Here is a 15160-nt window from a genome sequence, read left to right on the forward strand (position 1 = left end):
TAGGCTATTATCACTCAAGCTCAATTGGCCATTCTTTGTTTAAGAGAGTTCCATAGAGGTTCGACACCTCTTTCCCTAGTCAAAACTATTAAAAATCCCTATATAAAAAAACCCGCGTTTCTTATTTAACCCCCTCTTGGAAGAAACTTATGAAATACTTTCTAACGTGTCGTTTCTAAACGTTTCTGGCTACTATGCCACTTGGGTCTAGTTCAAGCAAATGTTTGCTTCAAATTGGTTGACAAGTACTTTGAAGTAGACATTATGATAGCTTGGAATCAATTGAACTTCAAAGATTGCAAGAACTTGGATTAGTATAATAAGAAGTTTTGGAATGCATTGTTGCTGGTTACTACTTATCGCATAGTATTCCTCCATGAGTAGGTGGAGAAGTATATTTGTGGTTTGCCAAAGGTATTCGGGATTTTTGCATTAAGTCCACTCTTTCTGGCATACCTCAGCTTATAGAAATTGCTACTATAGCTGACACATTGCTGTGTGGAAAGGATGCAGGATTCCAAGATAGTGATACTAAGGCGCATGCCACTGAGTCCAAGGCTAAGATAAAGGGTAAATCTGAAAATAAAGCTGAAAATCAATGCAGATCTGAAATAGACTGGAAAGAGCAGATTTTGGCACACAAAGAGCGGAAGATAAGGGGTAAGATTTCCAGAAGGTACTCCGTGAAGTTTCATAATTATTCACCAATGGATGCCAAAATGGATGGAGGATGACTTGCTAGACCATCCTCAGTTGTTGTAGCTTTACCTTAATGCTTTCCAGTTAGAGCTAACTTTAGTTCGGACTCAATCAGGGTTAGCAAAGTAGGGGTTCAGAGTATTATCTGATGCTCATGAGGGAGCTAGCACCTTCGCTCCTCAGTGGTGGACAACTCTAGATGTAATGGATCTCAAATGTGTTCAACATACATTCAAGGTATTGTAGTTGATAGTATGCTTTCCAGGAGATCACTATTCAATGTACTAGTCACTTTTTTTTTTGCAATTAAAATGGGGCTGATTATATTACTTAAAAAAACTAATTACAACGGAGTGCTCATGCTCAACAGACTAGCTGGAGCCGACGAAAGTCACAAGTACATGTATACAAGCCTCTCAAGGTGGTCTGGGGGGGGATGGAGGTAAGAAGCCATGGAGGGAGGGGGGGGGGGTGTATTGCCATCTGGGGCTGCTTGTTTGCATAACAAAAAACAGGTCATGGCCACCCCAAGTGCATATGAAATGACATCGAAGCTCCTGATGAGCCTTGGACTCGTCCTGCACCTGATCCCATCGGCCACGGAGGGAGTGGATGATGAAGGTCCTGAGCTTTGCTAAGGTCGCCTATGTTGAAAGTCTCTCTTCGTCGAAAGCCTCTTGACACTGTGCCTTCCAGATATGCCAACTAGTAAGACTCTCTATGATCCCCCATACCTCAGAGCAGCTTGTTGTGGGCTCCAGAACCTGGCGGATGGATAGAGTCTCTAAACCGACTACTGCGCATGAACCTGCCTCAATAATATCATGCCCTGCATCCCGGCCTCATATAGAAGGTGACGGCTCTGGTTGACCGCCTGCCAGTAGAAAGCTCCCGATGAGATACATCTAAGGCTGGGTGCTATACAGTGAAGGATGCAGCATGCACCTCTCTACACGAGTTGCGCCGCCTCACATGCCCAAAGGCAGTGCTTTGGGGTTCCAGAGGCTGTTGTGTCCAGCGCTTACAACCTCTCTCTTGCATCTGGGCAAGCCAGCTTCCCACCGCCAAGTCTCCATACGCCACCAGCCATAGAAAATATGATATTCTCTTGGGCCTCCAACTATCCCATAGGCGGCACTAGAAGGTTCGTAGGAAAGGCCCTATGATGCTGTGCTCTGCCCAATGCCTGCACGTGATGGCGTTCAATCCATATCCTCTTGCATCAGTACGTGTCTGTCAATCTTGGCGGTGTACTCCAGGAACCTCGGTGGCTTCTTGGCGACCGCAATGGCCGGCCATAGTCACTCTCCCGGATCCCACTCCAGCTCATCAAGTGGCATGCCTTCCCAGATCTAGAGGTGCCACTCTCTGAGCTCCTACCAAAAGACAAAAGGGCTAGCTGCCATGTCTTCTCCTGAAGGCCAATCACCCGGATCCTCTTTCATGAAAGGACAACTATCCCCTCGTTCTACTGCCCTTTGTTAAGAGCGAAAGGCTCCCCCTTCTGTACCATGAAGAAGGTCCCAGGTGGAGCGCCGCCCACTCTACCTGCCACTTGTAGGGGGATGCCTGCTGGTGAGAACCTAGCGGCCTATATCTCTCCGGGCTCTATCAGCTCTCATATTGAGGGAGCAAGCCACTCTTGAGGTATAGCTGCATCTATCTCCCTTCTCCTCAACTCCACTCCTCTCTGGCAGCGTGATACTCACTGCAGCACCTTCTCGTCTACCATCTTGTATACCTTCCACCATGTCCTGATGGTACGAGCCAAGCCAGTCTCCCAACCAGCCCACTGGATATGGAGGTGCTCGCCAATTTGCGCCCCTTTCCGATCCTTGACCTGGGCGTTCCAGATAACCGACTGATGGCCTATTTCCTCCTGGCAGCCTAGGGGGCTCTGGATTAGGGCCTTACAGAGGCCTTGCCACACGCGGAGCAAGTTGCGTAGGAAAGGTGATCTGGGGGGGTGGTCTGGGCTGACGTGAAGATCCATCTCAAGGACGACCTCCACTCATCGCCAAGCCTCGGTCTATAATATTGAAGACCCTCCTACAATAGGACATATAGGTCTGTCCTCCTGGTGTAAGGCCGCGGACAACTAGCTTGCCCAGAAGAGCCACACTTTGATACTTTGGGTCTATGTTCCCAAGCTCTCCCTTTGACAGATGCTGTATGATGGTCGCCCACGCCACCTTGGCCCTGAAATCCTTGGAGCCGTCTGACTCAGACCAAATGAAGTTCTGCATTAGGTGGCGAAGCTGCACTACGCAGGATGAGGAGAAGTGCCAATACGAGGCAATGTACTAGGCCGTCGCTAGGAGGACTTGGTTAACCACCAGGGCTCAACCGGCTAATGAGAGGCGAGTCGTGCTCCAGTAGGTCAGCTTCCTCTGAATAGAGTCGAGGACTGGAAGAAATTGTTGGGCGGGAGTGATGTCGAGTTCCACCTGGAACCCTAGGTACCGAACGGTCTGCCCTCTGCTCACCCATCTAAATCCCAGTTAGATGTCCCACTCCGTGCTAGAGTTTGGGTCTATGAGAAAACCAACCGACTTTCGCAAGTTGATTTTCACTCTCGTTGCAGAATAGAACACCTGAAGAGCCAGCCTCACTCTCTCTAGCATCAACTCATGGTCCTCAATGTAGAGTGTTGTATCATCTGCATGCTTGGAGTCTAGCAACTTAGTCTCCTCTCTCACTGGAAGTCGAAGGTCGCGTAATCCGCTCACATGTGACCTAAGGAAGTGAGACATCGCCTCTACAAAGAGTAGAAACAGGTATGGGGCCAAGGGGCAGCCCTGGCGGACTGATCTCTCCAGCTGAAACTCCTCCCCTCGCCTACCACCTATGAGGACGCTACTGGGGGCCGATCTATAAAGTGCGGAGACTTTGCGAATCCAAGCTTGGGGGAAACCCAACCTCACCATTGGTGCCCTCTAGGAAATCCGAGTCTACCCTCTCATAAGCTTTCTCGAAGTCCAAGAGTAGTACGGCCAATCTCTGTCCACTGTGCTGAGCCCACTCTGTTGCCTCAAAGAAAATAAATACATTGTCTAGGATGCTCCTATCCTGGACAAAGCCTGTCTGTGTGTCGTGGATGATGATTGGAAGCATGGGGCGTAGTCGGTTACCAATCATCTTTGCTAGTGCCTTATAGGCCACTGATAATAAGGTGATCGGTCTCCATTGAGAAAGCTCCAACCGGTCTCCTCCTTTGGGGAAAAGACTGATAAGGCTTGCCGAAAGGCTCCTCGGCATCTGTCCTGAAGTGAAAATCTCTTGGAAGGCCATTAGTAGAGGGTCCTTCACCACTTTCTAGTAGGTAGTGAAGAAGGCCTTAGAGAGGCCATCCTCTCCCAGGCATTTCTGCCCATCCTGTGTATGGAAAGTCTCCTCTGATTCCTTCTCTGTGAAGGGAGACTAGGAGGGAGCATCCCATCTTCTTTGTGATGAGGGACGAAATGTGATCCCAGACCTGTTGCCTACATCGCTATCCTCTAGTTGAGAGTGTCTTCTGCTGGAAAAGGTGTATGTAGTAGTCGGTGGCAATCTCCATTACCTTGTCTAGGCTAGAACGGGTCCTTCCATACTGATCTCGAAGGTTGCATATCTGCTCTCGTGAGGTGCGAGGCTGGTGCGCATGGTAAAACTCCTTACATATTGTGTTCCCCTTCCGTGCCCAGAAAGCTGCTGAGGTGCGGAAAGAGAACTCTGAGCGCCTATCCTCTAGGCCAGCAATGGCTGCTCGGGCGCATCTCTTGTGCGTGGAGGGTGGGATCCCCTGGTGCCTCCTGTAACAATCTCTGTGTGGTTGCAAAGTCCCGTCAGAGTGCTCTCTCCTTCTCCCAACTCTACTGCCTGGCCTGTATAGCTACCTCTTAGCAGATTCTGCTTGATTCGGCCAGGACCTCCGCAACCTCCTCTGCGATCCGGTCCCTCCTGCAACATTCCCTGGTCCAAATCTGCTCTATCTGTCTCATCACCTCCTCCCTCCTATAGATCGAGTCAGGGATCCGACAAGATCGCGTGTCTAGGGCAAATATTGGGGGGGTCTAGTGTCAGGAGAACCGGGCAATGATCGGACAAGGTGGTGTTCGCCAACTGTCCAATCTGGCCTCTTCGAGAGCCTCCCCACTCTTCCACATAAAACCCATCCAATCGCTCCTGTAGGACTTCACCTAGCCGCTTGTATCCCCAAGAGAAGTCCAATGATCTCTCCATCCTGTGGAAGGCAGTGTCTCTCCAGGCATCGCGTGCTCCTACTGCCAGTAGAAAGACCTCCCATGCCTCCTGCTCCTCCTCGGCCATGCCTTGGTAGTTTCTGCCTTTGCCCTGCTGGTCCTATAAAGCCTCTAGGTTGTTGAAGTCTCCAACGATCCAGGAGTCCACCTCTGGGAGTCCCTCCGTGATCTCCACCCAGAACCTGTTGCATGCCCTAACCTCCGTACGGGCATAGACATTGAGGACTCTCAAGGCATGAGTTCCCAATATCCAATCTCATCCATAGAACCCTCTCTACCACTATCGTCCCGTGGTCTCGTACATAGACGACGAGACTCAGACCAATAGAGGTGTATACGTCTCCACTCTTGCCGTGGGCACCTATGGCATGCTCCCAGTAAGTATGCAAGCTGCCCGTGAGTACCTTTCCTACCTGCTGGGCTTGAGTGGGAGTGAGCTTGTGCTCCTATAGAAGTAAGATGTCGATCCATCCGGCAAGGGTAGGTTGTAGCTCTTGCTGAACAATCAACTTCCTAGAACCACGTGCCCCACTATAGTGGAGGCTATTCAGATTTCAGGATGCAAGGTGTAAGCTCATCGGGAAACTTGCGACTGACGGAACATGCATATGTTCGGTGTGGAGGCTACTGATGAAGAGGAAAAACTATGGGGCATGCAAGTACGCTTTGTCTAGGTTTGGACGACGAACTCCAGTCTCCCATGGTGGTTCTTGGTTGGGACCATAGGGATGATAGATGCTCTAGGTGGTACTATCAATGCATCTATGAGCCATGCCTAGAGTCGTGCCTCTGTGCAATGGTAGAAACGGGTCGCCTGTTGCAGGGGGCACTCAATCACATCCTTGGGAGCACACCACTGTGGAGGGGCTCCGAAGATAATGCTTAAGTGTGGGACCTCGGCACCAGCCCACCAGTTAATGTGCATCATGCAACCAGGCCACTGCTGTGTAAACAATGCTAGTCCTTCTTCTCCCATCCATTGCGAGATTGGCGCGCTACTTGACTTTTCAACTCCTCTATCTATGTCGATGTCCAATCCCCTGAGTGAGAGAACTAAAGAAAAAAAGTGTAGTTTGGTCCATCTGGTGGTGCTAGTAGATGGATCTTGCCCCTCCTTGGCTTGCGAACCACGAAGATCCCCACCTCTAGAGGTAGTGGGAACTCTCCGTGCTCTGCAACTCTCAGATAGGACCATGGGCCACTGTGGAAGAAATCCTGTGGCAACAGCTATGCCTGTCTTGGGAAAGTGTGATAGGTAGTAGGGACAGATGAGCTGGTGGTTGTGTGGGAGGGAAAAAACTGCTGGTGCGAGGAGGATGAAGGCGTGTATAGCTCGTCACCTCCTGTGGGAGAAGGGGGTTAGGGTCTGGGGGGGATCACTTGAACCGGATGCGGATAAGGGGGGGTGCTCGGGGGGAAGAGGATCAAGCGGTGGTGAGATGGTCAGAGATATGTGGCGGGTGTGGAGGGGAGGCTGGTGGCCTTGGAAAGGGGGGGTTGTGCACCAGGGTCAATGGGGGGGCGGGTGTGGGGATTGTGGGACCTCATGTGAGGTAGTTTGTGGCCCGAGTGGTGGATGTGGGAGATTGCGGTCCTGCCGGGTGGGGAGGGGATAGGGGGGGCTGTGGAGTGCTCTACTGAGGGGGCGTTGCTCGCCCTCTTGCTTTCTGTTGTCGAGATTGCATCTGAGGAGCTAGCTGCGGCCCCCCCTGTCGTCTCCCTCTTTGTCATCTTTGGACCCATGTGAAGCCGTTAGCGTCCACCTGCGGGCCTATCGGCGGAGCCGTCTTGGCTCCGAAGCACTGCCCTAGTTGCCCAGTCACAATGACCTCCTGCCTAAAGTAGTGACCTCTTGCCTTGATCTCCATGAACTTTGGTATACACTTTGTTTCTTTCATGGCCACTCGTACCTTTGGGACTCCTGCAGCTGTCACTGCATCAGCGAAGGAGGTAGGAAGAATTGTGCCGAAGAGCCATCCAAAAGTCCTCCACTAACTGGCGGTACTCTACCGCCAGTCCGGGGAATAGTAAGTTGATTGGGTGTTTGAGAAATCTGTTGTGGAGCGCAAATGTCTCCATTGTGAAGCTGTTATACCAGGGAACCATGTAGATGATCCCCTTTGTGGAGGCGTAGGGTGAGCTCTCCACTAACTCACAAGCTACATGTGCAAAGAAGTCGAACCATGAAAATCCTTTGGTCCATGAGGACTGCCTCCACGATCTGCACTGTGCCAATGCGCAGTGTGGAGTGGAGCTAATCCCGCAGCTGGGCCCTCGATGGGGAGTGCCCTACGACTTAACCAAAGATCATTGTTTTTTTCAACTCCAGCTCTGTGGCCCGGACGGCCAAGAGTTGTTCGTGAGAGAGGATGATGCGCAAGGCGTTTGACTGGGGGGCACTCGCAGAATGTGCCGGCGTTTGACCAAAGGTTTCCATTGTGTGTCCTTGTTGGGAACTTGCCTATCATGCTGCTACTGGGGGGGGAAGTTGTTGCAGGGGGAGGGAGCAATTGGAGGCTGGGGGGGGAGGGGAAAATCTTGTGTTTCAAACGGTGGTGTGACCGCCTGGCCAGCCCCTAGGGAGGGAGCACGTGCAGCGGGGGGATAGCATACGGCTATGGGAAAAAAGGGGGGAGCGCAGGGCAGGCGGCGGACGAGCAAGCGGCCGCATGGCGGGGGGGGGGGAGGGTTGGCAAGAGGGAAGGGGGGGACTGGCGAACGGGGGGGGGGGGGGGGGGGGGGAGGGTTGTTGAACGAGAGGGAGGATGGCTGGCGCGCAAGGCGGGGGGAGGGGAGGATTGGCATGGTGGCAGTTTGAACGGGGACGGAGGCAACAAAGACGGGATGGCAGGAGACTATCCTTGTTCAGATCCTCTCTCTATACAGTTATCTATAACAGTGTACTAGTCACTATGTTTGGTATACGGATGGGCATGGTTTTCATTGCAGCTTTGAAACTGTACATTTGCATTGTTAATGATCATCGGGGATTGATTAATGAATGTTGGTTTTCAGTTTTTGATCATTAATATTCAGTGGTATTTAGTTGGTTTTGTGCACAATAGAATATGTTATGATGCCATTGATATTTTAGCCATGGTTTATATTTCGTTCATACTATGCTATGGCTTGGTTTTGCCAAATGAGTTGGGCTCATGAGAATTAGGCGTGGCAAATGATAATCTAGCAATGCCTTTGAGATTCTTTGTGAGTCTTATGTTATGTTATGTTGGTTGGTAATTTTCAGCATGTGTTGGGCATAAGGAATGGTTGAATAACATTCATTAATTAACTTGAGTTTTGGGGTTGTTTAATTAAAGCTAATGGTAATCTATCTCAATTGCAATAGTAGGGGGAGGGTGGTGTGTCAAGTCAAGGGATGGAGGTGGGGGTAGAGGTGGGTGCAACCAGCTTTTCTTCTTGGGCTTCTTGGCAAGGGTGGTGATAACGTGATTTAACTCAAATTACAACAAGCATTAAATATACAAATCCAGAAATGCACACTTTACCACTTATCTTGGACAATTGACACATCCGATTTTCCCCAACAATTGGTACCTCTTGCATTATTTCTTTATTTGTATGGCTATAAGATTGAAGTATATTGAGATATGAGTTGATCTCCTTCAATCTTCAATGCAACAGCTATAATAAATGACTTGCACCTCTTGGGAACAAATTGCCCCTTGATTGTACAACAATCCAAGCTCAATTTGAGTTGTCAATCTCTTGCATGTGGGCCACAATAATTTGAGAAAGGGCTACCCCTCTGATTAGGTGCACATTAATGCCTTGAGCTGCTACACCAAGTACCTAGGTCTTTAGTTTGGGCATAGATCCTGATGTGGTTGTGGAAATGGTTCTACCCTAAATTAGGGTTTGAGCAACATTTTCTTCAATTGCTCTTCACCTCAAGCCGGAAATGGCTGAAAATTGCCCCAGAAGTGGTTGAAAAAAGCAACCAGCATACATTTTTGGAAATAAAATGTGATCCTTATCCAACTTAGACACATTGCCAACATTTTCATTATTATCTTTATCCTTAGCAAAAACTAAGTGTGCTTGATGATTTTTCGTTACTTTAAAGCTGAAGATGATACAACATGGAGTATTCCCCTTTCACTTTATATCCAAAGTATGAGCTTTGCCCCTATGATGAAGAGTTACAACTTTGTCATGGGTGTCAACCACTACATGCATGTGATGGCACCAAGGCATTGCAAGTACTATACATGACATTCTTCTAATGGTTCTATGAAGAACTCTTCGATATCCACATAACTCTAAATGTGCAAGTGCAGCTTTTCAATGATAGGAGTGACAGGCTCTGTATGCCCCTTGCATGCCATACCAATCTCACCTATGGGCCCATCTCATCCTCTGATGCCAAGACAGGTAGCCAAGTCGGTAGAGATGAAGTTTGAACAGATCAAAGAAGACCAATGTATGCTAATATCTAATTTTGCCCCATGCTCTATAAAGCTTGGTAGCATCAGCATTGGGTTGGCTTGGCACTATATTAGGAGCCAATCCAGCCAAAGTTTTGGGTTTTTTCCCTTTGCAATCTCTCTTATTTCAGCTTTTTCAGCTTGCTGCCTATTGGGACAGCCCCTTGCCAAGTGCCCCTCCTATTCACATGCAAAGCATCTATTTGCAGCCATTAATTATTTGTGTTGTGCAACCGATTTCCAAGTCTTTCCTTACTGTTTTTGACTTGTCTCAGCTCTATTTTCAGATCTGCCCCTTTACTCAGTCTTGGAAAACTTCTTAGACGGCCTCTCATCATCGACTTGGAAACCTGAATATTTTCCATGCAGCAAAGCATCGGCTGCACTCGTTGTCTCGAGAGTTGTGGCATGCTAGTCATGGTGGTTTTTATGCAAAATTCTTGATTCCTTTAGGCAGCCACAACAATACTTCTCAGTTTGCTCATGAAGGGAGCCAACATGATAAGAAGTAAGAGGCAACAATGCCTCCCAAAACTTATTATATTGCTCCATATTTTTGCATTGTGATGTATCCAACTTACTGAAAGTACTCATAATATCCACTTCAAGGGTGCTCAGTAACCAATTAGAAGCAAAAATTTGCTTAAATTGTATCCATCTTGAGGGTTCTCTGCTAGTTCAATGCATTTCCCTTCAAAAAGGCGGTTGCCTTTAGAATCTTAGAGGATTTGGTGAAGTTGCCTCCCAAGTAAGATGCAAACTACTGAATGAAAGTCAAGGCTTTCAATCTAATTTGTGCACCACTAAAGGCCTCAAACTTCACCCCTTTACCAAGTTCATCATAGTCTTTTACTGACCCTTTTGGAGTGAAGTTATCATAAATTGGTGGTTGCAAAAAGGGCGCATTTGCTGTATTTGGATTATAACCAACAATGTGTGAAGCATTTGCATGACCAACATTCATTCCTTGAGCCTCATACATATCAAGGGGTGTAGATGTTTTACCATACATACCATTTTGTGCCGTAGGCATCATGCCCATACTACCATACATCGGGTTTTGCATTCCACTTGCTATGCCCAAATACACTAGGTTTTGCTTTCTATGCATGGATTGCTAAAATTGTCACTGAATATGGTTGTTGCCCCTAGTGCCCTAGGTAGTAAGTGACACTAGAGTTAGTGTTTCCCATGACGGTTAAACCATTAGGGTTTCATTTTTATTATAAAAAAACACTTTGTGCCTCACTAGGAGGTAAGTGTGGCATTATTAATTTTAATCGCCTTGAGCATTGTATTCTCTTTCACTCTATCTTCTTCACCTACACCATCGCTCGCAACCATCTTTCTTGCAGCCATTGCCATTGAGGGCTGCACCTCAGTCGGTTGCCACACAAAACCATTGCTATTACGCTGGCTCTTGTCTCCTTTACTTGTGGCTGCTAATAGCTATACATCATTGTGCTGCCATTGTGTCACCATCAAGAGTAGCAGTTGCCATTAATTTGAGATTGCTGTGGCTTGACGGCACCAATTACCCCATGTGGGCTTATATGATGGGACATGTTCTTGTTATGAAGATTTTATGGCATACCATCGACGGCATCAAGCGGGTTCTCCAACACCGGCATCACCTTCCGCCTCCACATCGAGAGGTGACTCTCATGATGTTACATGGATGTCTATCTCACCGGCACCAAAGATCTTATTGAACAATTATTAAATATTGATAAAGAAATCGTAGATAATCAACTTGTTTCTATCACTCTAAAGGGCCTACCGGAGTCATATCAAAGTTTTGCTACCACTCTATGGTTGGTAACTATGGGCAACCAAGTTACTACAGTTACGACCAACTTGTGTCTCTTTTATTGTAGGAAGAACGAAGCCGTCTCAACCACAATGCTACCATGGTGAACAAGCCTTTTTTATCCACCAGTGTGGAAAATGTCAAAATCAAGTGAAGAACAAGCACGCTGGTCAAAAACCAGCAAATACCCAAGCTAGCCATTCATCTTCTTCATCAAATCATTCCTCTAAGATACCTTCCCACGCTAGTCCATTATCTTACAACCCTTCCAAAGGTACATCCAACAAACCAAAGAGGTACAATTACTATCAAAAGACAAGGCATGATATCACAGAATGTCGTAAGTGCATTGCATGAGAGAAGAAAAAGAAGGAATTTGGTTTTGTTGTCACCAATGAGACTGCAAACCTTGCCAAGCAAAGGGATATACTTTCTTCATGGAGTGTCAACATAACCCTTCTATTCATGATGCTTGTTCTTTTATCATTGATGTGGCTTCTACTTGGTATTTCGACAATGGTGCTTTTATGCACATCACATCTTGTTGAAAATTATTCTCATCCATTTCTCATATATCTAAGGGGGGATTGTCGTGTGTGCAAACTATGCCTCTTATGCAATTGAAGGCATTGGTATTGTGCAAGTTAATACTATTTCTTGCACTTCATGACATTATAGAATGTTCTCTATGTGCCAAGCATTAAGAAAAACCTTCTTTCCATCTCAATCATTGCTAATTTAGGCTTCCGTGCCCTCTTTGATGGCTCTCGGTGTGCAATTACCCATAGTTACTAGCAACTATGGACAATTATGGGCAACCAAGATACTATGAGTATCTTCTTCTATTGTATTGATTGGCACTCTCACATCAAGACTTTATTGTCTTGATACTCATGATCAACAGCATGTTGAAATTTCTCTTCATCGTGCTTCTTCAGCGAGTGATCTTTTTACAGCACATGTTCCTTCAGTGCTACATATTTCAGATTTGTTAATTTTTATTGCATATATTGACGATTTGCTTATTATTGGGATCAATGTTCGAGCATTACAACATCATTTCCGGTAACCACTTCTTGTCATTTATGTTGGCGTCTTTCACTCACCTGTAGCTTCCCAATTTGTCACCATTGAGGGATGCATATTTCCATCACCAACAATGTATTCAATTGCCCAATCAAGCATCATAATTGGCAGCCCTCTTGTGAATCATTGGCAAATAGTGAAGCGTCTTCACTTACCTCAAGGACACCAAGGATTTAAGCTTTTTTCAAGGCTATTTCTTCACTTATGCATGGATTCATGGATTGTGATTGGGTTGGTTATTCTCACAAGACATTTTGACAAATCTTTTTATGAAGGGTATTTCTCCATTAGAGTTTCTAGCTATTCAGCTATTTCTACTCATGATACCTTGTAAAACATGATCTGTCATTCATTGTATTGTCATAGTTGGAATATCCGTTAGAATGAACGTGTAACCATGACTATATATATCATTTTTTCTAGGATTTTGTTATTCTTCCTAGATCAATCTGCCCATTTATGAAGGGGTTTAATAGGCCATCTCATGGGCTACATGTTGATGCCCTTTGATCCATGATCCAAGCTCCCTAGGCATTTAAATTGTTATTAAATGTAGTTGTTGTCCCTAGTGTCCTAGGCACTAAGTGACATAAGGGTTAGGGTTTCACTTGGGGTTTGCTATGATGGTTAAGCCATTAAGGTTTCATTATTACTATAAATAGAACTTTTTGCCTCATTAGCAAATAAGTGTGGCATTATTCATTTTGATCGCCTTGAGTGTTGTATTCTCTCTTGCTCATTAATACATTGCCTCTTATTTTGTGATTGAGTTATTGTGCTTCAATTAGTTAATTCGTTATCTTTCATTCTTTGGAGCTCCACTCGTAGTAGTTGCTTTTGCTCATCACCAAATTTTGGTGCATCTTGAGGTTGCGGTGGTTCTTCTTTGGGAGCTTCTTACTGTCCAGAAGGTTTAGAGGATGGTATCTTTTTCTTACCCTTGATGTCCGTTGGTAAGTGAATCGCGTAAACAAAGGATCCTTGGCCAACTAAGCAAAGATGTATGCTATTGTCCTCAACCGAGCCTTGAACTGGTCATCATATTCTTCATCTCCTTGTTGGTCATAAGCATCTTGTGGTGTAGAGGGACCCACTTCTTGCTCTAAACCCACATTTCCTCCTTGCTGCCAATGTTGTGTGCTTGTTCCAAGGTTAGGCATTGCATTTCCCTTAATGGTTTGTGTACCTTTAGAGGGTGAAGCATCGTCATGACTTGACCACTATATGATGACATGCTTGCTGTAATGCACAGAAGTTAGTCACAATTTCAGCAATATGCAACTTCATTGACTTGCACACAAGTGCTTCGGTCCAACCTACTCAGGGGAGTTGATGCGTCCCTGCAATGAAACCATGCAGCCAGCCTTCCTTTTTGGCAATGGTGGTGATAACCTGATTTAACTCAAATTGCAGAAGGCATTAAGTACTCGAATTTGGAAATACACACTTTATCACTTAATCTTGGACAGCTGACATCTTGATTGGCCCCAAGAACTGGTGCCCCTCCTGGTATTTCTTTATCTATATTGGTGTCTTGCCTGATTGCTGTGACTCACTTTCAGCTACTGTCTGGACCAGAAACTGCTGGGTTTTGACTGATTGTGAGCTGTCTCTGCTCAGACCTACTGTCCCACTGTGCACCAGTTTAGTGCTAGCATCCTTGATAGTGAATACTGTCCCTGCTTGTGGATCAACCATCAGATTAGGTTTGATTTTGTAAGGCAGGTTCGTGCTAAGGCATGCATGTGATTAAATTGTTTTATTCTCACAGTTCAATTGTAGCCAGTGCAGGTCCTGAAGCCTACCTTCACCCAATGTAGTTTAAATGCATCTCTGTTCCTCAGATGGATTCATCTGTCTTCTAATTCCTTTCTTATAATTGTTAATCTTTCCTTTCAAAAAGTCAAGTAGTGTGGAGGGAAAAAGAACGTGTCTTCTTATGTATGTGATTTCTATACTCTTATTCTCTTTGAACCCTTAGATGGATTCATTTTTCTTCTAATTCCTTTCTTACAGTTTACCTTTCCGTTCAAAAAGTTTAGTGTGGAGGAGGAAGAGCTAGTGTGTTCTTATGCAGAATTATGTGATTTCTATACTTGTGATTCTCTTGAAAGTTGAAGGAAAATGAGTATGCAAAGGTAGCTAGTGGCTCTCCATTGATATTGAATGCCTTTTTCAGGAGCATCCATACTTGCACATGCCTTGGATGGCACTGCATCCATGTGGGACAAGCAAGTTAATGGGTATCATCCTTTCAGAGGTTAATGCAAGATCCATGGATGAAGGCCTAAGAAGCCATGGGTCTCGGAGTCTTTATTGTTACATGCTGGCATGGTTATCATTTGCAAGCCAAGCTGTAAAATTGAAGCTACCTGGCAGTTTTTCAAAGTGCTTCGCAAAAATCAGAGATTCAGAAGAACCTTCAAAGCAAACTGATTCTCTGTGATGCCCAACCTCTTCCATACTGAACCACTGTTCACTAAAAAGCCCGGGGTTTCATGTAAAATGTAAAATGAACAGCCAAAATTTCAAAACAAAAAAACCTTCAACATTTAAAGAAGTATTTCTTAGTTATAAAAATGGTAAACAAGTGTGCTTTGATTCAAAAATCCTTGTTTTGTATGTGCTACCAAAAATGTTTTCTTTGAATGTTGTATTGCTCTAAACTTGCATTCAGGCCTTGATTGAGCTTTATTTACCGATTTTTCCCAAGCACTTGGCAGCATTATCAATCTCGATTTGTATGTGACCTTTAACATTTACTAGCATTGCTACGACACATCAATTGCCTAGCAACTAGCTTGCTTTTCCTGATACAAAGCTCTTGCAAACAATTGTTGTATAGCTGGAGAAACAAAAATTGTTTTATAATTTCA

The 15160-nt window shown here is 45.8% G+C and overlaps 1 protein-coding gene across 4 annotated transcripts in view; it reads left to right on the top strand.

Annotated features, from left to right (window-relative positions):
• ATG10 (autophagocytosis-associated family protein) overlaps positions 1 to 14900 on the top strand; it is a 39711-nt gene extending 24811 nt beyond the window's left edge. For all 4 annotated transcript variants that reach the window (XM_087686309.1, XM_087686310.1, XM_087686308.1 and 1 more), the window contains exon 7: positions 14464 to 14900. In XM_087686309.1, the coding sequence (XP_087542435.1) occupies positions 14464 to 14730 (267 nt within the window). In that variant the 3' untranslated portion in view covers positions 14731 to 14900. The remainder of the gene's footprint in view (positions 1 to 14463) is intronic.
• Positions 14901 to 15160: the final 260 nt, after the last annotated feature.

The sequence above is a fragment of the Lygodium microphyllum genome, chromosome 10, assembly GCF_053477565.2.
Source record: "Lygodium microphyllum isolate KBCC chromosome 10, Lygodium_microphyllum_v1.1.10, whole genome shotgun sequence".
Lineage (NCBI taxonomy): Eukaryota > Viridiplantae > Streptophyta > Polypodiopsida > Schizaeales > Lygodiaceae > Lygodium > Lygodium microphyllum.